General features: G+C 37.5%; 1 protein-coding gene across 1 annotated transcript; it reads left to right on the top strand.

Moving 5' to 3' along the window:
• The first annotated feature begins 328 nt into the window (after window positions 1-328).
• Window positions 329-11149, top strand: cd247 (CD247 molecule). The gene is made up of 8 exons (XM_031559066.2): window positions 329-539; window positions 6303-6403; window positions 6510-6557; window positions 6715-6786; window positions 8257-8292; window positions 8511-8564; window positions 8825-8857; window positions 9004-11149. Exons 1-8 carry the CDS (start codon window positions 482-484, stop codon window positions 9073-9075), a joined length of 474 nt encoding a protein of 157 aa, XP_031414926.1. The 5' UTR covers window positions 329-481; the 3' UTR covers window positions 9076-11149.
• Window positions 11150-13219: the final 2070 nt, after the last annotated feature.

Raw genomic sequence — 13219 nt, 5'->3', positions numbered from 1 at the left:
AGAACACAACATATGTATCTGTATTGTATTTAACCGTATCTGTATAGCACTTACTCCCATGGGATTTACTGTAAAAATCCTTCCAGAGTTTCCAGATTATTGTTTTGAATTAGCTGAGGACACAATCAGTGCTACCTTTAGCACTTTTAGGATGGAGTTCAAATGTTTGCCTGTGTGTCTGTGTTTATGGATGTGTGTATGTGTGTATGACATGTGCAGCTGGTTGAATCTGTTAGTTCTGGGAAAGCTAAAGGGGTAATGGCCCGTAAGGCTTTGTAGGCGGGGCAAATGTGTCACAGGTGGAGTGTGGTTGACCTACTTCCTGTGCGACTGAGAGCAACAGCAGAAATCTTCTCGCAACTATGTGACTCCTTCACTTTTGGAGACACTGTGTTCAGACGTTCAGGCGTTCCTGCAAGGCCAGCAACGATCATTACCAGCCCTAGAAGGGAACAAATCGAGCTCAATTTAGAAAGCCGACATGGCCTGGCAAACAACTGGCGCAATTCTTCTTATGGTCTTGGTGATCCCTTCTGCAGGTGAGAATATTAATATATCCTGAGTGTGTAATTAGTTGACCTCAACACCTTTCTGACAGTGACCTGACATTTATTTTTTTCTTTTCACATGCAGTCTTTTTTGCAGAGAAATAAGTAATTTGTGTTTTGTGAGATCTTCAAATGTATTTGTCCTTTCACATTAGCTCTGGCGGAACGCAAATGAGGTGTATGCCAAGAGTGACTGGAAGAGCAAGGCCTACATGTCTATTTGCTCTGCATTTTCCAGTTTAAAAAATGTAGAAGTTATACAAAATTAAGAAAGAAATGTACAAAAGTGTAGTAAAAACAAACAATGCAATTACTGGTGAATGTGTGTCAATATTAATTATGATCATCTCCAGTTTCAATAACCCTTTTCCTGTAGTTTAAAACCAAAAAACAGGTATTAGTTATTATCATCTCAGTCAATTGATCTTTTCCTGTAGTTTAATAACAATAAACAAGTATTAGTTATTATCATCTCCGTCATTTGATCTTTTCCTGTAGTTTAATAACAATAAACAGGTATTAGTCATTTGTAGTTATCATAAAGTGCCCAACTTAAAGCAAGATCATCCGCCCTGATTCCTCCTTTCCTGATTCAAATTTTTGATAGCATTATCAATATACTGAATACATATGGATTTATAAAGACAGTGGCATTCCATTTCTCATGAATATTCTTGCTTAATTTAAAATGAAGAGAATAATATTAAATTCCTGTGATGTTATGTTTTTGTATTACTCATCAGTAAAACTGAAATGAGTATATAGTTTGTATTTGAGAAAGAGGATGGAAACTTCTCTCTTCATTTGTTCAATGTTGATGTTTCATGATCGTCATGGTATCCATGAGAAAATGTAATTATCACGTAGTGCAACTACACTTGTCAGTGGAAACGTATATCTGACGCAGTTTATATAATCTGAGAAGTTTGAAGCGAGAGTAGGGTGTTTTTATGTGCAATTTAAATGTAGAAGTGGTGTGTGTGGGTAGTGTGTCTGAACGAGAGTACAAGGGATGACTAGCAGATTAGATTAGGCCTGGCTGACATGAAGACTGTCATGGGGAGGATGTTTATATTTCCGCTGAGCTGCAGTTCTAAAATGACTCCCATCCTAGGGCTGTCAGCAGTCCACCATTTTACACTCATTGTTTTCTGAAACCTGAATAGTAAACTTCTCATGGTTGGTGTGTTGGTTTTAAGGTGGACAGAAATAAAAAACAATGTTAATGAGTATCAATATATCAGAATTAATCAACTGAAGTGTGTGCTGTTATCTGCCAGAATAATGTTTCAACAAACTGCTTTTCTGGCTGAAACTGAAGGAAAGATTTTTTGCCTCCATTTTCACACCAAATTGTGTAAAAGCTGTGTAAAAGGACAATTAACATCAACAAAGATTTAGGCTTGAAATGTGAAATATGGTAATACAATTATATTACAATGAATTTAAAGCTTAATTATACTTTTGCGATAGTTGGTGACTTCAAATATTTCTACTTTCTCTATCAGTTATTCATTTCCATTAGTTAATTTGGCAGTTGCATTTACTTGTATGCATGAAAGCCTAAAAAGTGTAACGGTAAGCGGAGCAATTTGTCATTTTATCTGTAAAGAATGTCATTTGTTGTCACAGACAAATTACTTTCAGTGGAAAACTACCTTTTAAACTTTATGGTGAAATAAATTCAGACAAACCAATTGATGCAATCCAAACACCTTGAACTTCAGAAAATGTTACTAACCTTTTCACCCTATTTGATTCAGATGTTATGTTTTTGAGGCAAGAAATGTATTCTAGATATTTTTATTTAATTTTAATTTTTGCATGCAATCTGATAACGCTCACTAAAGTAACTTTTTACTAAAGTTACTTTTCTTTTCTAACCCATATGACACGTTTCTGAAAAATGTTTCTATTTTGATTTGAAGGAGAGCCGTGCTCCAGCTTCCATGCTCCTAGTGAGGCCTAGCAATAGTGATTTCAGTGCCTAGTGCTATCTCCCCAGCTGATCAACTTATGCTCCATCTCCCTGAGACTGATATAGTGAAGGTTCAGTCACATTTATGCGACATGGTTTAGTTTCCTGTGCTTCATATCTCTTTCATCACATCAGCATGCTTGTGGTTTGGCTGTTTGAATAGTGTAGTTTTTAGAACGGCACAGGTGGTTTGCAAGTGAGACATCTGAAAGGTTGTCATTGCACTGACACACAGTTGACATGCTTTTAGAACTAATTTCATCTGCATTCAAAAGGGTGACATCGTACTAGCAGAAATACTGGACCAACCACTCAGTTATGACATTTATAGTGGCTATTGCTACTGCTGACAATATCAAAACCGGGTGTGAATGAATTTGTATTAGGTCTCATATACTCACATAAACCTGACTGTTTTGGGCCTATCAGGATGTGGTGCTTGTTGGCATGGTCTGATGGAATGATACTAAGCACAGCAAGGGTGTCACTGCATTGAGCTGAGAGGGAACTATACTAACAACAGTACATACAGACACATGGATTGCACAGTGAAGGCCACTTTTGGAACAGCAATGACCTGTGCAGCTCCGCAGGTGGAAGACATCGGCTTACGTTTAAATTCAGTCATTTAAAGAGAAAGCAATATTTGGGTCTTCTATCAAATATTGTTTTGGGGAGGGTGGCCATCTTACTTAAGCATTTACGACACTTCAATTGATATGGTTCAAAATGGTTTACAACAGTTGAGTAAGGTGGGCCCACCATGTCTGGATTTAATCAGCATGTTGCTCTATGTTTGTGGATCCACACATATTCAATGATTTACAACTGTACTTTGCTATCCACAAACAAAAAAACTCCTTACTTTTAAGCTCTCATTTAGAAAATGAATTGTACAAATGAATGTCTACTTGTTAATATATCATTTTCATTTGTAAAACAATTTTCATTTGTAATTCTGGATAATGATACTGGCCTCACATGCCCTTTGTCTCAGACATAGCACCTCTTCTGGTGGGTTCATCCTTGGAGTTCCCATGCAGACTGACTTCTTTATTCTTATTGATTCTTATTGTGTTTCAGACATAGGGTGAATGTATATAATGTGATTTTGGAACATTGAAGCATGTAAATCTTTTGTAGTAGACCCCAAAAATAAAATGATGAACATTGAAAATAAGCATCATAGGCCATCTTTAAGGGTTCTGTAGTGGCAGCCCCTAGTAACAGGTTGAGTTTTTTCTCCCTCTGACGGGAAATTGCTAAAATGATTTTTCTAAGGAAGCAAGGCGAAGACTCAAGGCCCTAAAGAGGCGACTCTTTCTCTGCTATCTTGGGACTTGGAAACAGTTGAATAGGCACTTGAACCTAGTCCTTTTTAGTCTGGAATCTGTGGACTTGAAATTAAACATAATTTGTGTCATGTGAAATGGCACAAAAGACTAAGGTGAAGTGTCATTAATATAAGCATCAGTTTCACAATTCCTATGAAGAAAAGTCACTCACTATTTTTAAATGCTTTACATTCATGCAGCAGAGCCTGAGGTAACTATCTTTGCTCTGTTTTGTTTGTCAGTCCATGGAATGTCTCAATGGCGGTGACATTTGCCATCGGTTACAGTGCAAATGCATTAGTAAACTCTAGCCCTGTTGCTCGTACCCTGATGGAAGAGGATCCGCTACTTATGTACATACAAAGGGCTCATTCTCAGCTAACAAAAAGACAACAATTCATGGTTACAGGTGAATATACACTAATGAAAACATAATTATGAATAATATATTTCATTTCTGCCTATTAGATCCCCCTAAATCCTCCACACTGGTCCTTTAACCTCGTGACATTCGCTGCGTTATCTGAATTTAAACGTGTTTAAACTCCAAAGTGCGTTTCCATTAGACCTGAAACAGTTCACTGAATTCATGGTTTGGTATGTACCTCGGTTTGAGGGTCACGGCTTGGTAACGTTTTTGGCACAGCAGGGGGAAAAACAATGCAAATGTCTCCATTTATTTCCATTTATTTGGACCACAACTATTAGAAAATAAAAAAGTTAAATAAGAAGTTTACATAAAACTGAAAAGATTCTCCTCATAAATACAAAAAATAGTAACATGAACTGAACACTCTCTGTTAACGTTGCATGGAATAGGAGCTAAAGAAGCAATTGAGGGGACTGAAGTAGGCCTACGTACTATTTCACCAGCATGGCAAGATAAAAGGTCATTTATTAAGATGAAAGCGGAAATAAAGGTTAATTTATTAATCTTCCACCGTACAAGTGGGTTTAAGTCAATCCTTTGCCATCTGGGGTAAGGCAGGGAACAAAAGGGGAAGAATTAAGCAAAAGGGAGGACAATGCTGGTCAGCAGAAAGGGGTGTGTTGTAATGCCATAACATTTTATTTTATTCGTTAGTTGTTGGCAGGATGGATGTATTTCACATTTGTTGTACAGACAGTCGGTATTGTGTTAGTGCTATCTTCCTCTTCTGCAATACGCAAACTGTAGTAGTCAGATAGCTGTGTGTACAACCAACAGGCCTGTACTGAACAGTTTGATACAAATACATGAACTGTTTCAGCCCAGGTTTATATGTGTTGATCTTAGGGTCTCCCAAGAAATCAGCACACATAAGAATTACTTTAATCCTTCAGCATGTAAGTTTTCAATGTTGAAAAATAATTGGTGCAGATGACTGTCAGTCAATGGATATTACAGATAGTAAAAATTTCAATCAGAGCACCTGTAGCATTGGGATGTAAAGTCACATTACAGTACATTGTCACTAACCATGCTTATAACTGTAGTCAAATGATTTACCTACAAACTGAAAACCCCAGTGAAATGCTCATGAAAGCAGCTTTGATGTTGTTGTTGTTGTATCCTGCTGCTCAGGTTCTATGGTTGGGCTGTGATGTTGGTTTGAGCTCTTGTGGGCTACAGTGTGCATGTCGTACTGTGAAGGAAGGCCTTTATGGATTGCTGGTGCAACATGCAGTGTGTGTTCCAGCTGTCTCCAGCCAGTTCTTCAGCGTTCTTCTTGTATCTATGATTGGGCAGTTTTTACGTGGTTAGGTTGCTTGCTATGAGTACTTGCATGTGACGGTGAGAGGACTGGCCGCTATGGGAATTCCCCAAGCAATAGCACAACCAATTGAACATCTTTTCCTGTGTACAACTGGAATACAAATGTGAGCCCTACTGGGGCCACTTAGCATGACCTGAGGGTGACAAGCTGTGTTTGTGCATAGTGAAAGAATGACATGGAGTTTATTTGACATTCTCAGGACAGGGTCCCAGGATCCTCCACCCAGTCTGGTGTTGATACACAAAGCATCGCTGAGATATGGCTTCACTTCCTGTTTGCTGTCAAAGCCACTGAATTTGATTCTCTGTTACAAACTGCTGTAACACACTTGAAAATGACAGATCCATCTGATAACTTTTGTGAGGCCAAGCCTAGTCTGACAATCATCTGTGCCAAAATTTGAGAAGATAAGAACATTTGCGAGGACTGAATTCAATTAAATAAAATTTTATTTAAATAGCACCATGACAATAAAATTGTCTCAAGGCGCTTTACAGAGCCCAGAGCCTGGGGTAGGGTTACTGTTACAGGGCTAAGGAGAGTACCAACAGAAAAACATGTCGGTGGTGGCAAAAATATATATAATAAAAAAAAGACAGAGTGAGTCGGTAGAGTTTGGCTGTCCATAATATTTTTTGAACTTTGATGATTTGATGTGTCTTTCCTGGTCTATGGTCTCCCACAGAGGCAGCATTGGACCTGTATGACCCCAGGATCTGTTACGTGCTTGATGGCTTTCTCATGTTCTACGGCGTCGCAATTACAGCCCTCCTGATTCGAGAGAAGGTGAGTTTTATGGTACTCTGTGAAAAATGTCCCCATTCATATTGTGTCCCTTTTTACTCGACCTCCTATTGTCTCTGCTTTTAATGATCTATATTTATGTTCTCAGTGTTTCAGGCCAAAGACCCCCGAAGGACAAGATGACCCGACGTACCAAGTAAGTTATAGTTCTAGTGCACACTAGAATGGGAGGCTACAGTATACTTGTAATCATGTATGTGTTTCGTGTGTTTAAAGTAAGTTATAGTTCTAGTGCACACTACAATGGGAGGCTACAGTACTTGTAATCATGTATGTGTTTTGTGTGTTTAAAGACCCTAGGGCAGAAAGGTGATAATAGTTATGGAGAAATACAACGTAAAGATGTGGAGAGTGGGCAGAACCGAGTAAGTATTTAAGTACACTAATATAATCTATTTATATATAAACATATCTATTTCTGTTTCACAACTATCCATCATTACAGAGCCTGCAAATCAAAGCTTTTCTGTGATTAATCTGATCCATTCTGATTAAAAAAGGAAACTGGTTGGCTTAAGGGAATTCAGAATTCAGCTATTTACTGTGAACTTTGAACAAGATTTGAACAAAACAGAAATACTGTGAAACAATTTTTTTACTTTGTTATTTGAATAGCGTTCAACAGAGTGTTTGCAGACATAGAAATAGGTCAAAATACAGAATTACAACAAGCCCTAATAGACAAAGAAATGAGTCTGCCCTCATATACAAGCTGAATGTTGCAGGACTGTCGCCTATTCCATCAGAACATATTAGATCCCATGTTAGCTCACGCCAGTAACGATGATGAGCATGTGAGTTATTTATGTCCAGAAACTTTGAAGTTCCTTTGAATTCTCTCACCACACCAAGACAACTGGTGTGTCAGACAGATGTTTGTCAAACCTGAAGACAATTTCAACCTTTTTGAGAAACACTATCAGACACACTGAAGCCATCAGCCATTGCTCTTGTCCAGAGCTGTGTAGTGAGTAAACCTTAATCCCGGATCCACAAAGTGACTACAACCCCATTTCCTGAACAGTTGGGACAATATGGAAAATGCTAATGAAACAAAAAGGAGTGATTTGCAAATTCTGTTCACCCTGTGCTATATTGAAATCTCTACAATGCAGTATTGTTTTACCATATGAATGTCATTTCTTTAAAAAAAATATGTACACTTTTTAAAATGTGATGACTGTAGTAAACTCACACAGTTGACTTTTTGGAGCATGTGCCATACTGAAGAGTGACCACAGTAGCAGAGCATGTTCATTTGCAGATACCCTAAAGAATTATGTTTATTTACTTTCAAACATCAGACCTTCACTAAACGTGGACTAGAACTTAGACATGAACACAGCCCCACCAATGTTTGGGGTTCAGAGACACAAAATATAATAGTGCAACTTATATAATAATAATAATGATAATGGTAATAATAATAATAATAATAATAATTATTATTATTTTAATTTTATTAGTAGTAGTAGTAGTAGAAGTATTATTATTACAAGTAGTATTATGTTCTTATGTTATTATTACAGCAATTTGGCTGAAGGATATTTAACAGTTCATTTCTGTAACAACAACATAGATGGTTTTACAAATACAGGATGGATAGGCAACTTTTAGTGTCAACTATTAGAAATCAATTAGTTAACTGATCCTTTTTAGCTGCTTTGGAAGCACCAATATTTCCTTCAGGAAACACATCTAGTTCTATTAGCAAAAAAAAAAAGATCCTGTCATCACACATTTTTAAAAAGCAGGAGGAAAATGTGACTGTGTGTAACTGATAAGTGAGACTGTGTGTAACTGATAAGTGTGCTGCCCTGTTTCCTTGGTCCTAGACACGTAAGCAGCAAACTGACGACAGCACCTACTCGGTAAAGATCTCATAAACTTATACAACACTGCTTGTGTTTTACAGCAGAACACACAACTTTACATCTGACTTAACTATTTTTGCAATACAATATCCTATCGATAATATAAAAGTATAATATCACACTTGATCATTTGCATTTTTCTAAATAAAGCAATATTACCTAACACTGTTTTTATACTGGCTTTTTATAATTTATTTATAATTTAATTAAATCAGGGCTTGGTGAACCGCACAGAGGACCCTTACGGGAAGATCCATGCGCAGAAAGAAGTAAGATGATTATTCTTATCTAAATGTACTGTAGTCAAGGTACATCAGTACAATCCCCCTTATACAAGATTCTTCAGAGTTGAATTAGGCATCAAAATAAAATGTAGCTGTATTGTAAATATTGCATCTTTACTAATTTTACTATTTTTATAGAAGTGAAAGATATATATCGTAAGCATATAGTAAGCTTAGCTCATATTGACCATGAATATATTTGCACTGAATGATCTCTGCTGGTTGCATCGTTGTTGTCTCCACAGCGTCGACGTCAGAGAGATGACCAGGTGTACCAGGTAAAAGCTCCAATTCTCTATTTTTAAATTAGTTTCCATCTGAGCATAGTCAGAAAAACCTCAACTAGATGCAAGCATAATGATGTGTTCTTTCCCCTGTGAATCTGCAATAACTGTGTGCCTGCCTGTGTCTTCCCCTCCCCCAGGGCTTGAGCACGGGCACTAAAGACACGTATGACAGCCTGCACATGCAGCCACGCCACAAACCCTCGCACTAAGATGAGCAGCTCAACTGATATGAGATTCTGTGTTTCCCTTCATTCAATATACCAAACCAATGACTTACCCACTGGTGCTTCAGTTTGCCCCCTCACTTCAATTCTCAAGTCTCTCGTCGTACATACTAGTGGCTAGTTCACAAATGAAACTCTTGTTCTAATTTGAAACAAAAACTAACCAACAAAAAAACTAATTACAGTAGCTTCTCAGTGCCTGCAGAACCTGCAGAAAGGCGACCACAAAGAAGCGAACTAAATCTAAATCTAAATCCACATGTAATCCATTTCATTCTGTTTCGAGGGTTTCAAACAAGCATACATGCTACTTTGGGATGGGTCTGTGGCCTTGAAGCATACATGCTACTTTGGGATGGGTCTGTGGCCTTGACACGGGTTATGTAGGACTCATATCTGACAGTTCCTGAGAAGCGACAAAGCTTTACTGAAGAATTTAGAACTATGGAAACAATCCCATACATATACAATAGACAAGTTCAAAATAATGGACGATCACTTTGCTTGTTTAATGGCAACTCACAGTCATGTTAAAAGATGCTTATTGCTTATTTGCTTAATGCTTATTACAGTTAGTTTGGTCAGTTAGTTTTGTCAGTTGCCATACAGAAAAATGTGGGTTAACTGCACTCAAATGTAGCTGACAGAGTTGATCTTGAAATTAACTTACCAGTAGGCTAGTCATCTTATCTTTGAAATAATGAAGTATGCAGGTGAACATACTCATTTATTCCATAATGTCTGATATTGTAAACCTCTACAGAGCCTCCTTCACTGCCAGTGCTGAACCAATAGGGAGCCGTGCCACTCATGTTGTATGAGGCCATAATTGGAGCAGTAGATTCAGATGTTGTGTCAACAATTTGTTTTTGTAATACAACGGTTTGAAATCTCACAGAGTAGGCCACACAACATGTTATTGTTATTGTTGATTCAAAGAGTATAATTTTCAGTGGATGTGATCATTCTCAATTGTTCAGACATTTTGAGCGTTTGAAAAGCATACTTGATATCTGTGGATTAAATGACCTGGTGTTCAAGTAGCCCATAGCGTAGCATCATCTCTAAAAGAAATACTCCTCCGCTTTACGGGGCAAAAAGGGCAAAAACCTCCAGGCAATTTTTGGAACAAGACTGTACTTAAGTTTTTGTTTTCTGCGTATGCCTAATGAAAATGTAATTAATGTTAATGTTTATGTAAAGGCTGGACTATCTAGCTGGCACACACACTAAATGAAAAGGATGACCTGCTGAGAAGAAATAGCTGGCTACAGCTAGCATGGTTTAATTAACAGACAGATCCATAATTTAACATTATATGTATTGTGTGCATTCACACCATTGGCAATCCAATAGCTTCACAGATGTAGCTAGTACAATAAAAAGTGAAGGAGTTGAATCTAATATAATAGTATAATAGTAATCATTGAATATATCTAGTATCCACTGAGCAGAATAGGTTAAGTACCTTTGGCCAATGCATCACAGTCACAAAACAAAACAGGACACAAAATATATTTTGTATTAAGGAAAGGGGATGAAAACCCCCCCCATCCAACCTCTCTGGGCAGCCAACCACTGTCACCATTTATTCACAGTTCAGTGTTTTTCAGTCAGGATAGTAAAGGGACATTATGCAGGCTTTTATCTTTTTTGTGTGTTTTTGTAAGTAACTTGGTTTTATAACATCCTAAAATTCATCTTGGTGGCATATGGTCATGTGAAGTACAGATGTGTTCAACCCATGTTGTTCCAGCTAGTCATCCACTATATTCAATAAATAGGTTTGTATTCTGGGTTGTAAATTCCACAAACAGCTTACACAGCTTTGTAGTTAGAGGTGTCAACTTTGATGTCAGCAAGTATATTGCTGAAATATATCTTTAAGTGAAGCCTAAATTTCATGTAAACCCTGCGCAAGTATTGTCTTAACTCGAGGCTTTTCTTTTCTGGGACTGATGTAATACCTTAAGTTGTGTGTATTGTGTTGGAAAAATCTGGTCCCTTGTTTTTACCTTAATAATTAAACCTTCAGCTGAATAAAAGCTTAACCATGAAAGGTTTCTGTTTTTTCTTCTAAAATGCTACTTTAACACCATGACTGGTAATCCAAGGAGCTAGAACAGAAACAAGCCTTTTTCAGTGCAGATTTGTTTTTTTACGTTGTAAGTCTTTCCTTTGATGTCGGTACTTTTCAATGTCAACTTACTCTCTCAGTTTTAGCATGGAAAGGGGAGTGTTTGATGAGAGGGGCAAGACATATATGTTCTTCACAGAGACACAGACAGAGGCACAACACGCCACACTCTGAACACCTCACCTTCTGGGGGAGAACACATTTCATAGCTCTCCATTGACTTTCTATTGCATGAAGGTGCCTGAAACGAGCCTCAAAGCTGCAGTGTGACAGGACGCACCACCAACAAGGTAAAGAACCCAGAAGCGTAAAAATAACCCTTTAAGGACATTTTGCACTAGCCATCTGGCAGGCTGGCAGACATCTGGTTAAGCTTGGTGGTGGTAGTTTATTTATCTATTTTAATTGTTTAGCAATTTGCAAATACAAACAGCATGACTCTAACATCGACCTTAGACCCTTCAAATATTACATCATCCTGTCACATAAAACTAAATGCCATGCAGTTGTGGTGCGAGCGCTACTATTCATTTAAAAATGTCAAGCTAAAATGCTACACCCTCTCCTCGCACGTACTCACAAACACATATAGGCTACCTCATTCCCACTCAGTGAAAACCATGCATTTATTAAGTGTTTATTTAGTGTTGCGTGATGTGTCGGAATCCACACTAAATGTTTAAGTCGAATCATTATTAGACCCCCTGGCGACCACCGGATTGCAGGCAAAAACAATGTGTACAGACCACACCCGAATGTTAACTGCGGGCAGCAGAAATTCTACAATATCAATGTATAAACTGTGGTTAATAGTCAGGAACTAAAAGAAAATTTTGTAAAACAAGAAAAAAACTACTTTATACAGTGTTTAACAACATCCAGATTTTTTCTTTTTAATTTAGAATGTAGTTCTACCATATTTGTCTGGCCGTGAGGGGGTACAGTATTATAGAATTATGTGGCAGTTAGAGTTTGAAGCGATGAAAATGTGATTCTTCAAAAAAGAAATCCAAGTAGTCATTTCAAGAGCCCAGTCTTTTTATTGTATATGCGCTTTACTCTGTAATAAGGCAAATGTATTTTTTATCCAATAAATCGAAGGAATAATCGATAGAATACTGTATTACTAAAATAATCAATATCTGCAGCCCTATATGCTACTGTTGAGCAATCACACTTTACATTTTGTTGCGGAAATGCATCTTTAGTTTTTAATATTTTGTATTGTTATTCCAATCGTTTTTTGGCGCAGCATCTGAAGAAAGCTCTTTCTTTCAGACCATTTCTAGACCACAATCAATTCCAGTTCCAATTGATCAAGTTCCAGATCCTCAGGTAGCCCAAAGCAGGCTGCTTTTATTGCTTTTACAGTACAATAGTTTTCCGCCACACAAACGGTTTTCTAACAACGAATTGCCCTTTTAAACATGATCATTTATGATTAGCCAACATAATGTGTGATTGAAACATAGGAGAGATGGTGGTAGAAAATGGGTCTTTACGCCTGTGTCGATAATCCATTCAAAAAATAATAATCTGTGAATTTGTTACAGTAACGCTGTTGACCATCAACTTGCAGTTCCCCAATTATCACTGGTAACATTAACATTATTATTTTTCTATATATATTTCTTCCAAAGGATGCTGTGTTGCACACTCTCTAATCTGTGTTGCACACTCAGTGATCTGTAAGTAAAGATGACTTGAATGTATGATGCCAGTAAGCAGCAGAATAAAAAAAGACACATATAACATGTGCAAGTCATCGCTCTCCCATGGACAAATGAAATCAATAGACCAATGTGACCCAGAGATTCATGTCCCCTCCCACTGGACTGGACTGGATTGGACTGAAGAGTGTTGGGGGTCTTTGGAGCGATACTCAAACGTGATTGATTGGATCATTTTCCAGGAAAATAAAATAAAACAACAAGGTAGGTTAGGCTAATACAGTCACTGTGATTTAATGAAATGTAAATGAAGAGAGAAATA

This window comes from Clupea harengus, chromosome 21, assembly GCF_900700415.2.
Source record: "Clupea harengus chromosome 21, Ch_v2.0.2, whole genome shotgun sequence".
NCBI lineage: Eukaryota > Metazoa > Chordata > Actinopteri > Clupeiformes > Clupeidae > Clupea > Clupea harengus.
This window is presented reverse-complemented; position numbering and strand designations above follow the sequence as displayed.